This window comes from Corylus avellana, chromosome 1 (genome assembly GCF_965113065.1).
Source record: "Corylus avellana chromosome 1, dhCorAvel1.hap1.2, whole genome shotgun sequence".
In the NCBI taxonomy this organism is placed as follows: domain Eukaryota; kingdom Viridiplantae; phylum Streptophyta; class Magnoliopsida; order Fagales; family Betulaceae; genus Corylus; species Corylus avellana.
In genome coordinates this window covers 10,014,788-10,038,706 of record NC_142490.1, presented here as the reverse complement: position 1 = coordinate 10,038,706, position 23,919 = coordinate 10,014,788, and the positions used below count along the sequence as shown (strand labels likewise).

The window sequence follows — 23,919 nt, the reverse complement described above, 5'->3', positions numbered from 1 at the left end:
AAAACTCCAAAATACCCCAACAACCTATTTGTACCTAGGCCCACATAAACTAATTATGCCCAATGAGCCAGTAGTTTCAGTATTACTTTCTATGCCTAAGAGAACATGAGCCATTAGTTAAAGTTATGATTGGAGTTACCTGAAATTATTCATAAAGCATAGTCTCACCTTGTAAGGAACCAATGTGCGACTTTACAGCCATGTAACACTACCATAGTCAACTCAACCAATCTTGGGCTTAACTTTTTGGGGTGCTACCCTATTGGTAACAATGCATGGTGAAGTAGTAAATTCCTTTCAAAGACGAAGGTTCATATTGCAGCCTGTTTGTGATCCAACACTTGGTGGCATGTTAATAAAATTATATCTGGTGAAATTGGGAGTTGGCTGAATTGTAATCAAGTCCTTTTTTGCTACTTGCTTGTATTTGGAATTGCATCATAAATGGTCCTGAAGTTGTGCATTCACATATTCAACCCTAGTATGAAGTTGTGGGCCCTTCCTCTGTCTTTAGGATGTTTGGCCCAATGAATCATGGTTTATGGTTCTTTACTCTGCCCAAGGACTGTTGTATGTTTTATGCAAGCAGATTCCAATGCTATTATCTTTTTTCATGTCTTCAGACTAATATTCTATCTTGCTTTACTAAATCTACATTTTATTGCCTATATTCCTCTTTACTTCCTGTGTTGTATGGTTTCACTTTGGATCATTATAATTTTGAGTTGCAAATTTGTAACTTTGAACTCTGTTACAGGGTGATGTTTATCCAGTGGAGCCATATAATGACTTGTCAATGAAACAAGTTCTTGATGCTCATTGGGGTGTTCTCTATGATGAAGATGTAAGATATATATGTTTGAAAGTCTTTTAATTTGTTTTATGATCTTTTCTAAAATATAATTATGGAACTAATTCAAAGTAAATATATGCCATGTAGAATATGCGCTAGGTATACAAATGGTATAAATCACTTGTATGGTGATTTTCAGAATATTTGACACATTTGTTTTAGCTCCTTAAGATCTCGGTCATCTTAACTCAAATATAGATGTTTTTCAATCAGCTTATCTTTACGCTGTCTGCTGATATTGCCTAGGATGAACTCAACAATCCACTGATATTCTCAAGATAGTTTGATAAGCTTTATTGTGAAGATGCCATATCAAAATTGAGCTTTTATTTAGGTGCTCTATGCCATTTTCAGCAATGTAAATGAGCTTTGATTTTTTATCTATATATTAGTCAGTCAGTCACTAAATAATTCCATTACGTTGTTCTTTCAATTTCATATAACATGTCGGTGACGACTTGGTCTGAAAGTCAAATCATTAAGTTTGTTCGCATTCTTTGTTAGTGAATTGGTTTCTTATGTATAGTTACTGTTATCTTTTGAATTTGTTAATAATCCATATCATTTTTGTTTTTGGCTGCTATATCATAGTTCTTCCTTTTGTTTTACTTGTACCACTTATTGTAATGTGCTGAATGTGATACTACAGTCAAGTGGGCTTCAGTCACATACTTTGGCTATGCTTGTGAATGACTGTCCTGGAGTTCTCAACATGGTCACTGGGATTATTTCTCGAAGAGGTTATAACATTCAGGTCAGTTTGGTTTCAAGTGGCGGTCATCTTTCTAGCTTTTCTGGTTTTGATCCCTTCGCTGATCCGATAGTTTCATTCACTTTATACAGAGTTTAGCTGTGGGACCTGCTGAAACAGAGGGGCTTTCCCGCATTACAACTGTTGTTCCTGGGACTGATGAGTCAATTGGCAAGTTGGTTCAACAACTTCACAAGTTAATCGATCTTCATGAGGTAAGGGGTACTGAATTAAATGCTGCGACAGGTATAGTGAGACTTTACAAATTTAATTTCAAGTAATTGAGTGATAGCTAAAAGAATTCCTGAAAAAAAAAAAAAAAAAAAAAAAAAAAAAACTCTAACCACATTCAATTTGGGAATGTAGAACTCTCAACTTTGTGGGTAGTTGGGAATTAATTTTTTTTGCAAAGATTTAGGGATTTGGTAATATCTATGAATAATATGCAACTTACAAAGTTGTAAGATAAAAATCAGGTGCATGCTTCGCTCTTTATAGTCTTTACCAAAAATTATTGTATTGGTCATCAAACCCTTAAAAATGGGGATACTTTTATCATTTTGATGCATTAGAAATAATCATATCTTCACTCTTGTCATCCTGTCTTTTTTTTTTTTTGGGATGAATGAGTAATTTCATTAAAACCAAACACAACCAAACAACACAGCAACCAGATTACAAGCCATCACAGAAGGCTAAAACCCAACAAGACAAAACAACCTACAGAGAAAAACAAGCACAGAAAGCTACACCAGCAAATCTGCAGGCAGATTCCAGAAGGAACACAAAGCTATATTCTCCCTAGTCTTTGGAAATTTACCCTTCCCTACTATTCTAGTCCGAACTTCCCACAAAATTCTCTTCAAAATCTGCTCCTCTGTACTTGGCTGGCCAGCATGCTTAATATCATTTCTGGTGCGCCAGAGACTGTAAACCGTAGAGCTCAAAGCAAGGCGGCATACCTTTTAGAGACTTTTTCCTCCATTTGCTGCAGCCTAGCTGCAATATATCCTCCCAAAACACAGGGGGGTTATCTTCTCTGCAGCGGTTCATGCAAAACTTACAAATATGATTATTAAAACTACATTCAAAAAATAAATGGTCATGGCTTTCAAGCCTATTTCAACAGAAAATACACTGAACATCACCCTTGTAACCCCACTTGAGCAAACGATCACCCGTAATGAGCCTATTCCTCATAGCAAGCCATAGAATGAAAGCTTGCTTAGGGATGGCAAGAGGAAACCATACTAATTGCCACCAATCAATCTCCTCATTTTTCTCCCTAAGAATCTCCCAAGTATCTGAGCTCACATAAACACCTTTCTTTGAACCAGTCCAGATAGGTTTATCACAAGTGCCCAACCTGACCTCCGAAAGTCTAGCTTGGATCTCTCAACTAAAGCCTCAGATCTGGCTGGCCTCCATAACCAATCCCCATTGTGCATAACAGAAGACAGCTTAGCCTCCACACTACTCTGAGCATCATAGACAACTCTATACCCAAATTTCTCAATCAAAATTCCCGCAGAGTGCCAAAAGTCCACCCAAAGATGAATGGTTTCCCCATCGCCAACCTCAAACCTCAAGAATCTTTTAGCAATATCCCTCAATTTTAGAAGTTTCCTCCAACTCCAAGAGCAGTTTTGAGGAATGCCAACACTCCAAAAACTCTTCTTTTCAGGAGATTTTCTTTTACCCAAGCCACCAAAATGGAACCTGATCTAGCAAAAAGACTCCAAACATGGCGAAGCATAGAAGTTTGATTCCTAACTTCCAACCTCTTCAAACCCAAACACCCCTCTTTCTTTGGAAAATACTATTCAGACCAAGAGAATTTTGCTTTTGCAGCCCCACCATCTTTCCCATTCCAAAGAAACCTATTGAATTTCTGCTCAATAGCCTTGATAATCTTCTTTGGAAGAATAAAAATACCTGTCCAGTACACTTGCAAGCTATACAAAACAGAGGAGAGCAGTTGAAGCCTTCCTGCATAAGCGAGATTTCTAGACAACCTAGAATCAATACGACCAGTGATTCTATCCAACAAAACAGTACAATCTGTAGCAGAAAGTGTAGAGGAGATGAGAGGAACACCAAGATATCTCACAGGGAAATGACCCTCATTCATCTGCAATTCATCCAACAGATATGCTTCACCCTATCAGAAATTCCAAAACAGTAGAAGGAGCTTTTTGAAGGGTTAGCTTTCAGCCTTTCAGACCAGAGAGATCCTCAAATTCTTGCAGAATATTAACATGGTATCAGAACCTTAGGATTTTATATCCTTGGTTCTTTTGTTTGTAGTTTTTTTTCCTGCTCTTTTTGTTTTGCTTAAATCTCTCGTTCTATTGTTGTTGAGGGTTTTTTCTGGTGGCAGCACAGCCATGTGGGCATAATGCCCACACACGGGCAGTACCTTCGAAGAGCTCTCTAGAGCAGTTTTTTTTTTTTTTCATGGTGACGGGAACATTCTTCCAGTGAGAAATTTTTTTTGATTTTGGTTGTGTTTTGGTGTTCTGTGATGTTAGCCGACCTGTTATGTGGTTGTCGGCGTTGTCTGTAGTGGTTGGTCTATGGTGGTACCTTCGATGAGAAATTTTTTTTGATTTTGGTTGTGTTTTGATGTTCTGTAATGCTAGCCGGCCTATTCTGTGGTTGTCGGCGTTGTCTGTAGTGGTTGGTGTATGGTGGCCGGAAAAGTTGCAGTGGCCATCGGGAGGAAAAAAAAAAATTCCAGCTGTTTGATGTTTTTGTTGTTGAAACGTTGATCTGTGGTCATCGTTTGATGCTGTAGTTGCTGTTTTTGAAGTGGCCGGAATATTCTGTCTTCTCCGGCAATACTCCAGCGAAGGTCCGGCAAAGCTCCGGCGACTGTTGAGTTTGACTTTTCTGCAGTTTTTTCTTCTGTTTTTGGTTTTGCTGGTGTGGTCTGCCTGTCTCCGGCCAGTTTTGAAGCTCCAATGAAGGAATTTTTATTTATTTATTTATTTTTTTCAGTATTCTGGTGAAACTTGTTGGTTAATCATGTGAAAAAAAAAAAAAAAGAATTGTTGTTGGTTGTTGATGATTGATGTATCCGACTGGCCTTGGTGTTTTACGGCGAGAACCGATCCCAAGATCGTTGTATCTGACCGGCCTTGGATTCTCTAGCGAGAACTGATCCAATGTTGTTAGTGATTGATGTATCCGATCGGTCTTGGTGTTTTGCGGCAAGATCCGATCAAAGCTTGGTTGTTGCAGTTTCTAACAAGATTTCGACCGGCCTTGAAGTTTTATTACATTATCTTGTTATTAGTATGAGTCTTTGTATTGTGTGCTCCAAGATGTTCCATTTTGAGGGGGAGTGTTAGAGTATGGTTTTTCTAGTTGTTTTCCGTTTGCTTGTATCTTCCAAGTTGGATTCATATGATGTATATGCTCCAGCTTGAGGGGGAGTGTTAGAAGAGTTAGAGTTTGAGTCATTAGGGTTTTGGGGATAGTTTAGTCTTTATGATATTTCCCTAATCCTATATGATAGGATGCTTGTATTAGGTTAATATAAGTTGAATAATATAATAGCCTCCATCTTTTGTGTCTAAGCCGTTCATACAAACTATAACAAAGTTCAACATAAAAACAGCCTAAAATTGCCACCCGTCTTTAATACATGAAAGTATTTATTTTCCTATTTGGTTTTGTGGAAAGTACTTCCCAAGGTGAAACAAGAGATATTTATCAATAATTTCTGAACATAGGAGCTTTGAATAAAGAACAAATGTGAAAAAATTAGCATTTAAGAAAAAAGTTCCGTCAGATTTTCATAATCGGAATCCATCAAGGGTCCAAGGCTCTACTCGTAATTGGATCTTTTTGTTATATTGAAGTTCGAGAAAATTCTGTTATGCCTAAACAAGTTTTGAAAAAGGTACTTTTGTACCCAATATAAACATGTACATACAAACGTACATACATACATGTGTTTGTGTGTCTATAGATCTTCCTCATCAGGAAAAAGATTTCTATCGAACCAAAATAAAAAGAATATACTTTCCTAAACTTAAGTATTGCCAAACAAAATTGAGCTTTAATAGAATAGTTATTTTGAACTAATGCTCCTAATTTGTTTTATTACCAAAAGAGTGCAGTTAATCAAATGGTCATTACTATCTTTGCATACAGATGCTGTTCTTATTGCTGTGACTGGGTTTCCCAATTCTTGAACACCTAAATTTGTGAGTCATTATTGATAAAAGTCAAGGTGGTCATTTCTTCAGGTTCGGGATATTACTCACTCGCCATTTGCAGAGAGAGAGCTTATGCTGATAAAGATTGCTGTGAATACTGCTGCTAGGAGGGACGTCCTTGATATCGCCAGCATTTTTCGGGCCAAAGCTGTTGATGTGTCTGATCATACCATTACCCTTGAGGTAAGAATTCTTAGCTATCTGTCTATCTATCAGCATGTTGTTACACCTTAGCATACTTTCTGTAGGATTTTAAAAGCAGTTTTGTGCGCTGAATCACTCTAATGGCATTCTTTCCTTTGAATGAAGAGGATAATTCTGATCTAATCTTCTATGGAGCACAACACTATCTTGGGGGTTGAGAAAGGGCCCTTCCTATGTGCTTTTATTTTTTTACAAAAAAACCTGTTAGTATAGATGTGACAGAGAGGCTTGCTCTGGAAAGCATAATGTTTTTCATTTGAACCTCAATAACATCAATACCATTCAAGATGTAAGAGGATAGAGGAATGCATTAAAATCAGAAGAGATTATTCCAGCATTGGAAAAGTCTGTTGAAAAGAATGATAGCTTCTACAGAATGCCATTTTGACAACTTCACATGGCATGTATAGCTTTATATTTATTACGGGGTGGTAAGAGCTCTAAGTTCTCGACTTCACATGGCAGATATCGCTTAACAAGCCTCTGCTACCAAATATGCTTTCTTTTCCATTTCTTTTCTTTCTTTCTTTCTTTTCGTGGGTGGGGGTGGCGGGGTTGTATTATGATTGGTTAGTTGCCAATTGATCATGTAAGACAGTACTTTATGTATGAGTGGGTGGGGGTGGGGGGGTTGTATTATGATTGGTTAGTTGCCAATTGATCATGTAAGACAGTACTTTATGTATGAGTGGGTGGTTCTTAAACAAAGATCCAATGAAATCTCATCTTTCCTCTTTTACCTTATTGACACCAATCATTATATGGGCACATCTGTAAGTATAATGTCGTTGTCTACTCTTATTAGCACTCCATTTCATTGTCAATTACATATTTCTAGGGATTAGGTCGAGTTGGAGAAACACACCTAATTTTGAAGCATTTTAGGGGCAATATAAGCATGACAAACACCTTTGGCCATACTTATGAACCTGCAGAAATTGAACAGCAGCTCAACTTCATCTGCAACCCTACCCTGCTTTACTCATTCTAGTTTATTTAAATTTGAAAAGAGGGATTACTTATCTAAAATTTTTTAGAAATGAGGGATTGAGTGTCTATTGGTATAGATGTTATTTGAAAACTGACAATTGATGGATGGATAATAATATGAGTTTGGATACAAAATTGAGCTTTAATAGAATAGTTATTTGAAAGCAAACCAAAATTATAGCAGTTAACCTAAGACATTCATTAACATGCTACTGATAGCTTGGCTCAGCTGGCTGGCATCGCTAATCCCCACTATCTTCTCCATCCTTACTAATACTATCTGGTTTACATGTGCTCCAGCTTACAGGTGATTTTAACAAGATGGTTGCACTACAGAGGTTATTAGAGCCTTTTGGAATTTGTGAGGTATTTCCTGCATTTTTATAGTCGTAACTTTGAGTTGTCATGTGAACTTAGTTCAAAGTCTTTGCTTCATTCAATTAACATTTTCAAACATTTCACATACTGTTAATGCTTATTCTCGATTTTTTGTGAGGATCTTCAAATGAGTGCTTGAAAATGTAAATGAGGAAGGCACTCAACTTGCAAAGCTACTTGATGTGATCAATCCTTATTGTGTGAGCTTTATCAAAAATTGTTCCAAGTTTAGATCTATAATTCTTGAGTTACAACCAAATTTGACATGCCTCAATATTGAGAGAGATTAAAGATTTTAAAAACATTGGAAAAGTTATTTGCAGTAACCTGTAGATTCCAAGATCCTTTCCCCTCTCCCCAGGAAACTGTAGATTCCGAGAGTTACTTGAAACCTAGCTGCTATGATTGGTTGAAGTGCGGTCAACCAGCTTTTGCCCAATAATAAACTGAATTTACTTGATGCTGCTATATATGGGATAAGTTTAAGCTCCGTACATTGATTTGATGTCCTTGCAAACTGTCATCTAAGGGATATTTTTGAACCTTGGAAAATTCATATAAAATGTATTAAGATGGTTGAAATATCTGGCATAAAGAATCTCTTACTTGGGTCCATTTTTATTGAGTTTTACATCGCCTTATCCATGGAATATCCATGAGTCATTGCTAAAAAATGAATTCTGAAAATTCCACCATCGCTTGTGTGTGCCTTAAGTCACCTGATCTTTCACAAGGATACCATACTACATTAAAATCCCCCCTACTACACTAAGACATCTCCCACCAACTTATGTCAAAGACATTGTCTTTCCACATCATCATCTGGCCCATAAACACTCGCATTAGCCCATTCAAAATTCTCCGTATTGCATCTGAAAGAGCACGCTACCACAAACTTACCCACAGATTCCTCAATCTCCTCCACCACTCTTGCCTATCCTACATTAACAGAATACCTTTTGATGCCCCTCTTGACCCCAAATACAACCCAATCCACATTCTTACAACCCTATAAACTACAAACCACCTCCCTAGTAATAATCTCCATTTTTATCTCTTGCAAAACACTATCACCTTTCCACTCCCTTAGAAGCCCTCTAATCCCCATCATTTTCCTGTTATCATTCAAGCCTCTCACATTTTATGATATGATCTTAGGTTTCATAAAGAACATTTGCCACCCCTCCCTCTACCTGTCACTCCATGAGATTGACCTCCCTTAACATCATAATTCATCAAACATACCATTCTCTTTAATTCATGATTTCCTCTATTCCCAGATTTTCCACTCAAATATGTAATACTACTCACCCCACTTTGAGGTTGACTAGCTTCAATCGTAGTGAACAAAGCCATAAGTTAGATCCTCAAAAACTTCACTATATTAGACCCCTGGCACATGCGCCTACAAGCGCGTAACCAATTCTCTTGAGAAAAAGAGAGAAAATCTAGAGAAGTCGAGAGTGGAGATAAAGAAGTAAGAAATTAGAGAGGAGGAGGAGGAGGGGGGGCCGGGGGATGCTGACGTCATCTTATGTGGGCAAGAGTAGTTAAAGATGCTGATGTCATCTTATGTCATTCTTTTTTTAATAATATTATTATTATTTTTTTGATGAATTTAATGTTTATATTAAAATAGGTGGTGGTTGTGTTACACTGTATAAGGATAGAGGGTGTTTTGGAACTTTTGAGAAAGATATTGGTGATTGAAAACTGTTCTTGCTGAATTAATCTTAGAGATTTACGAACTATTTCATCTTTCTTGAAGGTTGCAAGGACAGGGAGGGTGGCATTGGTGCGGGAGTCGGGTGTAGATTCCACATACCTCCGTGGTTACCCCCTTCCATTGTGATACTTCGAGTTACTAGCTTACAATGGTGGAGCATCTTAAGTGAGTTCCTCGCCTTTCCTTTAATGGGTTCCTTTTTTCTAATTCTTTTTTACTGGCATTTTCTCATTATCTGATAGTGGAGGAAAAGCTGATGACTTTGGCTTGTTCCTAATATGTGTTGGGTCTCTTGAAGGGCAGATCAGTGCGGCATTTGGGAGTTTCGAAAAATATGGTGCTTCTTTCAGGTTATAAATGTTTCCTCTTTGCACTTAAGATGTTGACTTTTACCCGAACTACAGTGTATCTATTACATGAATGACATGAGCGGATGTACCTTTACCTCTCTATTAATGTCTCTCTCTATTTTATTCGAGTATTTGTTGTATCGTCCAGCTCAAGAAAACAATCTTCAACTTCCGCCAGATAGCCAGCATTTACTGAGTTGAGTTTAGGCTAGGCACCTAACTTGTCTATCTGAATTAGTTCCTTCATGGCGTGCATTTGATTCATTCTGCTATTTGAGGCGTATGGAGATTCAGACCCAAAAAAAAAGCCCTATTTTACTTTTTAACTTTGTTTTTCTTTTCTCTTGACAATAACTTCAAATGTGGCACGAAGTTGATAAATTGGTTCTGGTAAATCAGTAGCAACAGTGGAGTTTCCGCGCCCCCCCCCCCCCCCATGGGAGGCAGAGCGGTTTTGACAGTGGGGATGTGGATCCACGTGCATAAATAGATTTGTTCACTCATAATAGGATCAAGAAGGTTTACTTCCGAAGAAGAATTTTGCAGATGATGTTGACCTTTCAGGAATCATTGTTTGCATGTTAGCTATACTCACTACTGCATATGCTTAAAGCCACTTTGTTTAGATCATGCAACGTTAACAAAATCAAGAACATTATTCCAAGAGGTTGATATAACTATGTTACCGACTCACAATAACCAACCCAATAAATTGTTAGTCACTCAAAATTTTTAAACCCCACAACCTCTTAGAGCCATTGAGCCTGTTTTCCGAGACAATTTGCTTCATAGCAGATCTCCAAGGGAGCAATGCATGATAATTAAATACACTACTGAACCTGTTTGGTTCTCGCCTCTTGGCAGCATCTCCATCTCAACAAGCACATAACGGTGATTGTTGCCATTACCTTACGGGGCTCTTCACTGTGCCCTTTTGCCACATGTTATCGACTTGTTAGAAAGACTCAGAATTGTTTATGGGAATTATTCATGAATTTATTGCCGATTGCTTTTTTATGTCCTGCCTTTATTGTTTGGGCTTTGTTGTTAGAGTGTCTACCCTTTTATGGTTGTTGGACCCTTCTATCCCTATTTCAGTTGCTGAAAAGAAAAACAAAAAAGGGGAAAAATAAAAAAACAAGATACACCACTGAAATGTTGCATGTCATGAGGGACTCTAAACAATATACTTTTCGTCTCTACAAACATACTATAAAAAACCCATGATATTGTCTAATAACGCAGGGAACAAAAACTAATCGACAAGCTATTTCAAATATAAAATAGGGGCAATGAGAACCAAGTAGAATATTAATATAGATAGATATATATACAATTAGCTGTGGCCCAACAGGCGTGAAATGTTACATATTATGTATACATATATCTTGCATAATGCTAATATTATGTCAAGAAGCCATTACATCTAGAACTATTATATGTCAAACAGGTAGGTTTCATATGAGATCAAACTAGAATATCTCAGTCAAAGAGAAACCCAGTGTTTTTCAGTGGACCTGAGTTTTTTCTTGAGCAACAATAAGTTCATCCGGAAAAGAAACATCACTGGTATCAGATGGCATCAAGATTTCGTCATCAGCTGTGAAATGGTACCTCTCCCCAATAGCTCTAAGAAGCTGGTACACTTCAAACATAGTAGGTCTCTCCTTTGCAGTTGGCAACACACAATTACAAGCAACTTTAAGAAATTGTGTAAGCTCATTGTCAAAACCCTTTCCGACCAAACACTTATCAATGGCAGTTTGGAGAAGGGAATTACTTGACAGATCTGTGATCCACTCAACTAAACTTCCCTTGAAGCTTTCGGGAGCACTAGCCACACGGGTCGGTTTCTCACCTGTTATCAACTCCAAAAGAACAACTCCAAAGCTGTAAACATCCCCTTTCGGAGTGGCTACCAATGTCCGGGGATACTCAGGAGCAACATAACCCAAATCCCCAAACTCTCCATTGACAAAAGTACTCAAATGGGTGTCGACCGGATTCATAAGCCTCGCAAGGCCGAAATCGGATAACTTGGGGTTGAAGTCCTTATCCAAAAGTATGCACTTGGAGCTGATGTTACGGTGAATAATCCGTGGGTTGCAGTTATGATGAAGCCATGCCAAACCTCTGGCTGCTTCAATCCCAATTTTGAGCCTCAAGGGCCAGTCCATGCTTCTCCTAGCCTCAGCTTCAGTACTAGTACTAGCAGCATGTAGTTGATCATAGAGTCTCCCATTTTCCATGAATTTGTACACCAAAATTCTCTCCTTCTTTGCCATGCAAAATCCCATCAAGGGAACCAAGTTACGGTGTTTGACGTTCCCCAGTGTGTTCATCTCAGACACAAATTCTTTCTCTGAACGCTGCGAGTCCTGTAGCCTCTTAACCATAAGGTGACAACCATCAGGAAGCAACGCTTTATACATTGTTCCGGTCCTTCCTGTTCCAATGATATTGCTTTTGTTGAAGTTGTCAGTTGCCTTCATGAGATCACTCAATCTCATTTTAGAAACTGACTTCTCAAACAATGAAACCTGTAAACAACATTTGAACATGTTTGTTAGTATCAAAAGAAAACAACATTTGAACATGTTTGTTAGTATAGTAGTACTAGTCAGTCATTTAATTTGATTATGAAAAAGAAAACAGACTACCTTGATGCCCTTGGTTCCTTTTATACTCTTTGCCCATTGGTTACCTTCAGGGTCATCTTCCTTCTTCTTCTTGTTTATAACTACTCCGCGCGAGAAGTAGTAGAGAACAATACCCACAATAATAGCTGTAAAAGTTATCCCACCAACTGCTGCTGCGGCAATGACTCCAACATGAGATTTCCTTGGGGCACCTTGGCAGGCTCTCAAGGGTCCCCCGCAGAGTCCCAGATTGTTGGCATAGCTCTCAGCCGTTGCAACAGAAGTAGAGCTGAACACAGGGACTTGCCCTGACAAGAGATTGTTGGACACACTAAATGTCTTGATCCGACTGAGCTGCCCGAGTTGCAACGGGATCTTACCGGCTAACTGGTTGTGGTCGAGTTTAAGCACATTCAAGTAAGAACAATTTGCAAGATTCAGCGGGATCTCACCTGAGAAACTGTTGGATGAGAGATCAAGGGATGTCACAAACGTGAGTTTATGTGATATATCATCAGGGATGGGTCCTGATAGCTTGTTGTTTGAAAGATCTAAGCCCGTCAAGCTTGAACAATTCTCGATGCCAGCAGGAAACTTGCCCTTGAGACCCATGTCTGAAAGCCGGATGTTTAGAACTTTGTTCTCATCCGGGTGCCAACAATCCACACCAGTGAACTTGCAAATGAATCCCTCGGTATTGTTGTTGAAATTCCAGGAGGAGTTCAAGTAGCCATAAGGGTCTTCAAGAGAGTCTTTGATGGTTCTCAAGCAGTAAATATCACTCAAAGTGGCTAAACTTGAACTAGTACTACTAAGCAACACCATCATCGTAAACAATATCAGAGTGGGGGCAACAACAACCACATCTTTGGCATTCAACATCCTTGGAATAAAATTAAGAAAAACAATTTTACCCAACTCAAGAGCAATTTATTTAAGGAAAAACAATCTTACAAGATGAGTGAGTTACAAGAAACAACAACAACAACAACAACAACAACAGTAGGAACTCTAGCAGCAGCCCTAAATTTGATACGAGGATGTTACAGACACTAACCTTAGATCCTTGAAGACCCAAGAAAATTTGAAACGCAATTGACTAATCCCAGTTATACATAAAAGATAAAGAAGATTTGGGACATACCCAGAAGAGAAAATGGTGCAAGTATTTTGTATGGGAACTATCTTCTATAAGAAGAAGAATAATGAAAAAAAAGAAATATCAGGGAAAAGAAGAAAACGTACAAGACCCTCTCTGGCTGTCTGCAGCATAAGAATCAGCTACGAAACATCAGTTTTGCGACGAAGACTTCCTTTTGTGTCGGTCTTTCTAACTTTTCAACAACTCAGAGGCGGAAAAGTCCAAAGGCGTAGAAAAGGACGGCCATGGATTAGTGGGAGAAGTCTGTGGATGCCTTGTTTAGGAGTGACATTGAATGGGATTTTGACTGTTTTGACCACTGAGAGGCTTGCGTATCAAATGGGTTGGGTTGGTCGCACAATTTGGAGAAGAAAATGTTTGTTTATACAATCTCATCATGCCAATTCAACTTTCCAGTCTTATTCTACTTCTCTTGTTCTCACACACCCTTGCAACTACGCGTGAAAATGCAATAATAGCCAATATCTTTATCCACAACCGCAAAATGTAAATAATGATTTTTTATATTTACATCCGTATCATGCGATTACTATTTACATTCGTGCGGTTAATGCAAATAATAAACGTGGATATTATCTGCTATCCGCATTTGAGGTAATGAGCGTTTTAGACCTTAAAATTATAATTCACTAATTATTGCTTCTAGTAAATACCAAAAAAAATATATTATTTATAATTGAACACTATTATTCATATCACATTTTCTAATAATTTTGTCAATAAATTTTCATCACATACATTTTTTAATATTTAGCTTCTAGTAAATTTATGGTTGGTAACAAGAAAAAATAATTAAAAATAATAATAATAATAAAGGAAGAACATATAAGGCAATTAATCATAACAAATTAAAGAGTTTTCTAAAAATGAAATCCAACAACATTATAAATCTAGCATAAGAAACATAAATTACAAATCCGACAAACATAAATTAAAAAATATTATATGTGTATATATAGAAAATATAATATATATTAAATATATATAAAGGAATGCAGATGCGGATAATATCCGCATCTGCATATTCTAAAACCGCTATCTGCATCTACATTTGTAGATTTTAGTTTTTGCTATCCACATCCGTATATGCAGATAGTGGATGCAGGCTGTTATTATTCGCCCGCATTTTCACCCTTACTTACAACTCAACAAGTGGAAATTAAATTGAAGTTCCTTGACTCAGTGTCCATACATAGACCACGTGATTCTCTTATATATTTTAAATATAAATTGATATATTTTTAGAATATAAATTAATATGTTTTTAGAGTATTAAATATCATTTTTTAAGAAAATATTTTTTACTGAAAATATTTTACGTGAAACCTTAGGCCTTGTTTGGATGGGCCAGATTTTGTTTTTGTTTTGGATATTTTAAAAAACCCATGCAGATTTGGTGTTTGGCCCGTTCGTCACAAAACCCAACTGGAATTTAATTCCGAAATGTGATCCAGGTCCAAATTCCAAAACCGGCCCGTTCGCACACTCGAACCCCAAGCACGACCAGCCCTGATTTTAAGGCCAGTGTTCTACAGTACCTACAGGGGTTCAGAAACAAGGCCCAATAATTACTGCCCACCGACTCACACGCACCAACACACCAACCCACTGCAGCTGATTTACTACTTGGCGTGAAGATCAACTGAAGTCAGGCGGCTCTGCAACAATGAATTAAAACCACCTGTACCCAATGTCACGCTGAACTCGGCTTGGGAGACGAGATGCATCTGTAAGAAATAAGGTGCTTTAATCCTAACCGTCAGTCGGTATTCGGTAATGCTAAGGGTGACATGTGGCAGGTCCTTGTAATTCCATTCAAATCCGCGACCCACGGAATCATGCGCCACTGCTGTCAAAAGTTAATAGAAGCTTGAACAAAATCCACTGCAAGATTTACAACGGCAACCAACGCACGTTCTCCATGCGTTTGTTGCCGTGAAAGCTGGCGAATCCAACGAAAAGCACAACTGATGTGCGGGAATTCCAACATTAGCTGAGCATCGTCCGATTTCTTTCAAACCTCATTTGACCGTCCGTTTTCAGAGTTAGAGAATTTTAGGATGGACTTGCACTCACGGTAAAGGGATGAAATTCTTGACCATCGACTCGTGGATGGACGCCACCTCACCCATCATGTAACTTGTGCCTAACAAACGTATGTGATCTATTCGCGCAGACTTTTGCCATGCACCTACACCACACCGAATCACACCCATTGCGTGAATTGCGAACCGCATATGTCTAGTGGCATCTTGATTTGTGCATGCTCATCAGACCGTCCATTTTTTTTTGAACAAATGTGGGCCGTCCATACCAGATATGTGAGCACAACGTGCCCTTTCAATCATCGTTGATCTGTTTATTGTCTGAAGCATTTTGGCTTATCTCCAAAAACCAGAGCTGCGATGCATTTTTTCAATGGGCAATTACACCCGTCTTCTCCAGCGTCCTCTGCAGTACGTATGCCCTCAACTTCTTCCACCCCGAGCCGCGCGCTAATGGAGTCCTCATCAATACCTAGTACACTTTCCCTGGAGTTGAGCTGATATGTGAATAGTAATCACCCGTCCATATAATCCTCCTCCACAACGACATGCAGAAGCCCATCTTCATATACCTTTCTTCAGAGGGGTCTGTGAAATCCTCCGATAGCTACTCCGTTACAACTATTCCGCAGTCACCTCGTAAGCAACGGCGACCCTGTATCATTTCAGCATCTACGGACACGGGCACCCCTTCGAAGACACGGTCTTGGAAGGTTACAATCACACTCCCTCTCAATTTCTATGCTCTTTTTCGTTCAATTTGTTTAGTTTCTATATCATTTACACACACTGTGACCTATATTTGTGCAGGCGTATTGGACAAGGAGTAGCAAGCGATCTCGGGATCCAGAGACACCCATCTCTTACAAAAGGCGTAAGATATGCCTCACACGAGCTCTTCGGGTTTTTTTTTTTGTTGTTTGGCAGTGAAATGCAATTCTTCATAAGATGTAGACATGAACATTTTTTTTTTTTTTACGTTGGTATATTTATGCATAGATGGAACCCGCTGAAGGCGAGGACCCATCACTTTGGTCTCCTGAGTTTGAACGTATGTTTGTGCAAATGTTGGTCGAATTGTCCAATACGGGGAGAATAGTGATTGGGTCAGTTAATATGAACTTGTGGTCGCCTATAGCTTCCCAGCTTTCTACAATGACCGGTCGGACCTACACTGCCGTACAATGTCGGACTAAATTTTCCAGACTTAGGATGAACCACCGTGACTTCTCTGACCTCCTCCAACACAGAACTGGATTTGGTTGGGACCCAGTATCAAACACAGTCCAGGGGACGGAGACCCAGTGGCAGCAGTATCTTAGGGTAAAGTTCGGTAACCCTTGCCTAATATATCAGTTCCCACACTCTAATTTTAGGTCACACAGAAGCGTTCTTATTTTTTATTTTTTCGTCTGTCCTAGATCAAGCCGAAGGCTAGTCGTTTTCGAAGGAAGGGCTGTCCAAACTACGAAATGTTGGGTCTACTCTTCAATGGCTCAACAGCCACTGGGGTCCTCCGCCATTCATCCGCTAGGACACCACCGAGTAGTGACGAAGAGGACGAGTTGAATGAGCAACTCTTGCGGTTTGGAATGCATGTTAGTCAAGCAACCAATGCGGCTGTTGATAACAGTGTGAGTGGGGATTTTCTTGGTTCTGTGGGTGGTTCGAGTCAGGGGAGTGGCCAACCTCCTCCTCAAAATAGGGGTATAGTCATTGGGGGTAACGGACGTGGTAAGCGTCCAGTTGATAGTTCTGGGCCTAGCACAGAACACAAGAGGAAAGGTAAGGGTAAATCTCATATAGATTCTCTTCGTAGTGATGCATTAAAAGAGTTTACCGAGGTTAGCCGTTTGAAGAAAGAAATCTTGTTACAAGATCAACTGCGAATGAGTAGTGGGGAAGGTAGTGCAGGTGCTGGGGGTAGTGGTGCATCTTTTTCCAATGGCATGAGTAGGGCCATTGGCATGTTGGATGAGATTGCCCCCAACCTAGATGATGATAGGTATTTTAGGGCATTTGAGCTCTTTAGGGATGAGAATGTCCGTAATGGTTTTATTGCACTACCTCCAGAAAGGAAGAAGGCTTGGATTGAGAAGCTGTAACTATGTTGTTGGGCTTGTGGTTTAAGTTTGTATGCATGCTGACTGCATAGTCCAGTGTTGGACCGTTTCTAATGCTACTTATGGCATTGTTTGTTTTTTCAGCATGTTTCTATGGGTTTGTCGGCTTGTTTTATTATGTTATTTTCCAAGAACAATTGGCATGTAATATTAGTGCCACTGGCACTTTTTTATATTTGCTTATTTCCAAGAACAATTGGCATGTAATATTAGTGCCACTGGCACCTTTTTTATATTTGCTTGAACTTCTTGCACTTAACTAATGTGACATGTTTGATTTATCTTTTATACCCTGCTTCTTGTTTACCTCCTGTTTTATCTTCAACTTTCTCCATTTGTTATGGTTTGCTAGTTTGTCTGGTTGGAAATCCTATGATTATTGTTAATAATACTTGTATCCTTCTATCTTCTAGTACATTATATTAATATTAGAATGAACATTGTTGTCTGGTAATGATTATTTTCTCCCTTGTATCTCAATTTGTAGACTTAGTTTATGCTTAAAACAATGTAAGAGTTAAACACAAATTAGGAATAGGTCAAGTTCATAGGAATTATGCCTATTTAACAATATAAGAGCTAAACACAAATTACCACCCAAATAGTTGAAGTTCATAGGAATAGCAAAATATACTTCACTTTGTGTTTAAATTTCCCATTTTATTTTATCCCTTGTATCTCAATTTCTAGAGTTAGTTAATTTATGCTTAAAACAATATAAGAGTTATCTAAAACAATATAAGAGTTATATTAAGACTTTAGCTACGGAGTAATGTATCAATAATCTTAAGTGTATATATGTTAAAATATCTTAAATTTTATAGAAATTCTTAAAAACAGAAAAAAGAAAGATTTGCTACCTTCGTTTAAAAAACCCAAAAAAAAAAAATATTTGTGATTTTTAAAAACGAAAATTGACAATATATAATAAAAGATATGCAAAACACTTTAAAAAATTTATCTAATTAACACTTATTGAATATCCAAGTACGAAAATTAATATAAATACGTGGTTTGAAATTAAGCTTTTGATTGTAATTGTTTTGAGTTCTACTTTGCAATAGATTTTGTTGTATGCTTTTATTTTAGTAGGTAGAAATGACCACACAATAGTTGAAGTTCATAGGAGTAGGAAAAGTATATTTCACCTTGTGTTTAAATTGCCCATTTTACAAGATGGGAAAAAAAATTATCGTCTAAACCCGTAAAGCCCAACACGTGTTAATAGCATGAAATCAATGTTCACCACCCCCCCCCCCCCCCCCCAAAAAAAAAAATACTAAACAAATAATAAATTAAGTTATTTAATTAATATTAATATTATAACAATATCAAAAAATTTATTTTGATATTCATTTGTTAGGATTACTTTTTACCTAAAAAAATTGTTCAAGAACAAAAACTTAACGATTATATTCGCACTACAAAACCTAATTCAATTTTTTTTGGTTTTTTTACTTTATTTAATTGTTGTAATTACCTTAGCTCGTGTTAAAATGAGAATAGTTAAGAAATTGTGTAAAATGCGTTAAACCATCTGTACCCAATATTGAATAATCAATACTTACACTGATCATTTGACAAGCATACAACTGTTTTGTCTAAGAATTCGGTTCAAGAAATTTTTTATGTATTAATTTATTCATAAAATAATAACTTATTATATATTTTTCAAAAATTAATGTTACAAGTCACATTATGACTTACTACATATTATTATTTAATAATTTAATTTAATTGTGGGTCACTTGATAGATATAACAGTACCGACTAACACAAATCCACGACATACCACCAATCAAAAGGGAACACCGATCGTTTGTTGTATTTGAAAGAACCATACTTGCACTAATAAATTGTTCTATCTCCTTACTGTGCAGAGGAAAAACAAAAAAACAAAAAAAGAGAGATAACAACAATATTAAAAATGGCAAAATATTTGGTAATGACCATGTAATTACAATCATTTGTGTTTGACGTTGCCATTTTACACATTTTCCAAACAGGATGAACCCAAATGTCCCAAATTTTGTTTTCTATGGTGCTGTTGACCATGTCATGGATGACGATGACTGGTTTGAGGAGATGTTCTTGAATTTGCTTCACATTGAGGCTTTGTGTGATGAAGAAAACGAAGTGGACAGGATACCCCAGCGCACGTCAGCCCTCACGGGTGCTGCATTCGTGCATGAGGTATTACATGGGCATCCGGGCACTTGCTACGAGCTATTTCGCATGAAAAGAGATACTTTTATCTCCTTAGCAGATGTCCTTAGGGCGAACTACATACAAGATACTCGCACCGTTAGTGTGGAAGAATCGCTAGCCATATTTTGCTTGATAGTTGGGCACCGCCAAGGGATGAGGGTTGCGGCAGACAGGTTCCAACACTCCACCGAGACCATTTCACGCAATTTCATGTGTGTCATGAGGGCTTTATGCAACTTGGGCAAGAGCATTATAAGGCCTAGGAATGTTGACGGTGTGCACCCATACATCCAAGAAAATCCGAAATATTACCCCTGGTTTCAGGTATGAAACAATAGTAATATGTAATTTCAATTATATGCTTGACTTTGGGGCCATACTTTATCATTACACTGATTGACAATTACTGGTATGGTAGAATTGTGTTGGAGCTATTGATGGCACCCATATCAAAGCTTGGGTCCCGGCGCAGAAACAAAATGCGTTCAGGGGGAGGAAGGGGGTCGTGTCTCAAAATGTGGTGTGCGCATGTGACTTCGACATGATGTTCACATTCGTGTATACCGGGTGGGAGGGAACCACTAATGACTCGAGGGTCTTCTACGATGCTATAACGAGACCTGAAAATGAATTTCCTACAGCGCCTGAAGGTGAGCATTCTTCACTACACGAACCAACTCTATTAACTATGTTTATGTTTTAAACTTTGGTCTCAATCATGACACGTATTGCATGGTAATTTTCAGATCACTACTACTTGGTTGATTCGGGGTTTCCATGCTATATGGGTTATCTTCCGCCCTATCGTGGGGAGAGATATCACCTACAAGATTTCCGTAATGGTGGGGACCCGCAAGGGTTCAAGGAATTGTTCAACTACCGTCATTCCTCACTCCGTATGGTGATTGAACGATGCTTTGGAGTGCTGAAAACACGCTTCCATGTTTTGAACGGCATGCCTAAGTACAAAGTCTGTCGCCAGCCCCTTGTAGTCAATGCATGCTGCACACTACACAACTTCATCCGACAAGCTGACCGGAATGATATGTTCTTTGAACATGCCCCTCCTGTGATTCTTGGCGATGGTGCTGATTACCCCTACCACTATGACTTCTCTGATGCTTCTGCTTTGAACATGGCAAACACTAGGGACCAAATTGCGCAGTTGATGTGGGATAATAGGCCTGGGCCGAATTGACGTGGTGTTGGGTATTGCAATGGAACTATGGTGATATAGTTCATGTTTTGTTACGGTACCTACAGTACCGTTTATTAGTTTATGGTATGTGTTGTGTAATGTGACTATTTCTTTGTATGACTTGTGCTAAACTACTTTTGTGTGTGCCAACATGCTCGCTATGGATGGCATACGTTATTTTGGTATTTGCTATGTATAATTATGTCAGCTGTGGACGCATATATGACTATGTCATTTTGGTGATTGCTATGTATAATTATCAAAACTTGTGGTCTCATACCTATATCTATGCCATTTTAATAATTGTTCTTGTATTCTGCAATCTGGTCGTACTCCTTATATTGTACATGTATGTCATTTTGGTTGGCTTTATGAATGTGTTAAATAAATTAGTTATGGAGCTTGAGATGCAATGTCCATGTGGTGCTGGACCGATGAAACTACTCGTTTCTAGGACTGACATAAACTATATGAGGCGATTTTACAAGTGTCCCCTTTACAAGGTATGCAATGTTTTTGCTTCAACTATTAATATGCTTATATTTATTTTTTTAATACATTGGTATTATATCCATGCTCAATTGGTGTTCTTGCAGAATCATCGAGGTAGTTTCCATTGGGAAGATGAGCTACTACAAAATTTGCCGCCACCCACGTCCCAGCAAGGGTGAGTAGATTGGGAAGATGAGTTGGAAAATGTATCAACACCGTCGGCTGATGTCTTAGAAGAGGGTGAACATGGTAATAGCGGTGCATTGGGCAACCAGTGGCTCAATACTGCAGTACGATGCTGTGTTGGTTCGATCTTGTGTTGTTTATGTTGCCTAGGAGTACTCCTAATATTAGTGCTCTTATTTGCTTGAAGTGCGTTTTGGTGGCATTGCATTAATGGGAACTGGTTGTTGCAAGTCTTTTGCTGTTAAACTTATATGTCGTTTGCTGTTAAATTTGCTGGAAGGATAATTTCTTTTTTTTTGGTAATTGATCTCTTTTTAGTAGGATCACGGTAATGCATGGTTTGATATTATATGTAGCTCGGGCGCACCATTGTTTGAAAATCTATTGAAGATGGTTGCCTATTTGTTGTATTATGTGTATATCTATTTCCACAATGTTAGCTCCTTAACGAAAAATAAGGGGAATGGTTTTTGACCGTTAGTGTAACGTGTAGTGGGAGTCACCATGACCAAGCGCATTGTAAACTTATTTTTACTTAGAAATATTAAACAAAATAATTTACAAAATCATAAAATTTGGATTTGAAAAAGGGAAAGAAAAAAAAAAAAAAAAGTGCTTGCCAAACAAGGAAGGGACCACCCCTTTGTTTTTATTTGGCTGTTTTTATAATTTAATTTTTAATTGTAATTGAAATGTGTCTCAATATGATTGATGTAGTTGTGCTACAATTGGTATTTTTTTTTTTTTTTTTTTCATTAAGCTTGCAAGTAGATTTGAAAAAAATAATAATAACTATGACATTACGCCAAGCAATATGAGACATAGAAGTTTCAGATTCAATACTGAATGTATAAAAAATCAACCAACATATCAAGTTGAACAATATAATAAGGGAGGAATTATTTATTTATTTACAATATAAGATTATGAGTTTACACATTTTCCTGCTTTTGCGGATTGTCAAGATCATCTATCAATAAAGCATTGAAGAATGTGATGAGTTTACACCAATTTGGAGAATATCAAAACCTGACGGATGTGGAAGCTTTACCCATTAAAGACTCGAAATGGATGGCAATTTCAATGCCCCCTGCATGAAGATTTGACCTGATTTCTGGCATCAAATGGGACAATTCACAATAAATGAATCAAATCAAATCCCATCTCAGCTCAGACCAACCTTTTTTACTCCAATATTCCTTACTGTTTTACTCCAAATCTCACTTGTCAAATCTGTGACCAACTTTTTTACTCCACTTGACATGGAACAATAAAACTACTGGAATGGTGGTGATAATGCAATCGAAGAAGATGACCACCTATTCAAATCTGACTGCACAAGTAACCCCATATCCACTCCATGCCATATCTAAGTAAAATAGGCAAAATAATTATTGAAAAAGTTACCTATTATTTAAAATAAGGGCAAAAGTGGGAAAAAAAAATTAGAATTGCACATGACTTGCACATGATTGTTGACCGTCAATTTTAACCCCTTTGACTGATGAAATAGAAATTTTTATGACGCTATAGTTAATGGGGCAAAAGGTAATTACCCCTTAGTATTTTTTTTTTTTTTTTTTGACATGTCTTAACAAGAGGGAGGAGAAGGATTTGAACTAGTGATCTCCACTTTATTAAGTGTGGTCCCAACCGATTGAGCTACCTTTTTGGGGAGCAAAATACATGACATAGCAAAAACTTGCCTCAAAATAGATCGTTATCAAATGCAATCTTTCCTAACCTCACCCAATTGAAAGCAAAATGCATTTATTAGTCATTGTTAGAAAAAACAAAAATATATCAAAACGTATGCATGCACATTTTATTTGCTTGATAGTTTACATTTTTGCTTAAAAAAAAAAAAAAAACAATTTCTCACTCAACAGCATGCATGAAGTAATGGTTTGCTAGTTTTTCAAAGCCGAAGTTGATCTTCGGTAATCATTTCTTTGAAACATGTTAGGACAACATAATTGAACACTTGGGTGAAAATCAGGACCCAATAATTAACATTTAATGTTACCTACAATTTTGGAATTCACATAAAATGAGGATTTCAAAATGAGAATTGTACTTCATGGTCAACATGCAAATTTTTGCATTCCAGAAATTTGAACCAAAAATTTTTACAAAATCGAAAAAACCTAATTTCAAAACAAATCCAAAAAAAGTGTCATCCAAACAAGGCCGTATTTCATAGTCGGATTCAAATATTTGCAATATCATAGGTGATGTCATATTTGAAATTAACCACAATTACCTACACATATACAGTTAAGTATGAAAATATTCTCTTTACACTCATTCTGATTCTTGCACACATGCCTATTTCCTTAAGAGATTTAAACCCAAAATTTTATCGTAAATCATTGGACCGGGTGGTTT

At 37.7% G+C, this 23,919-nt stretch overlaps 2 protein-coding genes across 5 annotated transcripts in view; one reads left to right on the top strand and one right to left on the bottom strand.

Annotated features, from left to right (window-relative positions):
• VAT1 (VALINE-TOLERANT 1) overlaps window positions 1-9,618 on the top strand; it is a 44,373-nt gene extending 34,755 nt beyond the window's left edge. The window contains exons 7-13 of one of the 2 annotated variants that reach the window (XM_059584143.2): window positions 758-844; window positions 1,503-1,607; window positions 1,697-1,819; window positions 5,861-6,013; window positions 7,325-7,390; window positions 9,171-9,293; window positions 9,432-9,618. In XM_059584143.2, the coding sequence (XP_059440126.1) occupies window positions 758-844; window positions 1,503-1,607; window positions 1,697-1,819; window positions 5,861-6,013; window positions 7,325-7,390; window positions 9,171-9,254 (618 nt within the window). In that variant the 3' untranslated portion in view covers window positions 9,255-9,293; window positions 9,432-9,618. Of the gene's footprint in view, window positions 1-757; window positions 845-1,502; window positions 1,608-1,696; window positions 1,820-5,860; window positions 6,014-7,324; window positions 7,391-9,170; window positions 9,294-9,426 lie in introns of both variants that reach the window. The other variant, XM_059584144.2, reaches the window with a different exon arrangement.
• Window positions 9,619-10,771: 1,153 nt separating this feature from the next.
• On the bottom strand, window positions 10,772-13,658 carry LOC132172610 (probably inactive leucine-rich repeat receptor-like protein kinase At5g48380). Of its 3 annotated transcripts, none has more exons than XM_059584141.2 (3): window positions 13,175-13,658; window positions 12,139-13,000; window positions 10,772-12,018 (listed from the first exon to the last, which is right to left on the bottom strand). In XM_059584141.2, the coding sequence occupies exons 2-3, from the start codon at window positions 12,997-12,999 to the stop codon at window positions 10,987-10,989; spliced, it is 1,893 nt and encodes a 630-aa protein (XP_059440124.1). In that variant the 5' UTR covers window position 13,000; window positions 13,175-13,658; the 3' UTR covers window positions 10,772-10,986. The 3 variants fall into 3 exon arrangements, with proteins under 3 accessions (XP_059440124.1, XP_059440125.1, XP_059440123.1); XM_059584142.2 differs by having other exon boundaries at window positions 13,363-13,658; XM_059584140.2 differs by having other exon boundaries at window positions 12,139-13,658.
• Window positions 13,659-23,919: the final 10,261 nt, after the last annotated feature.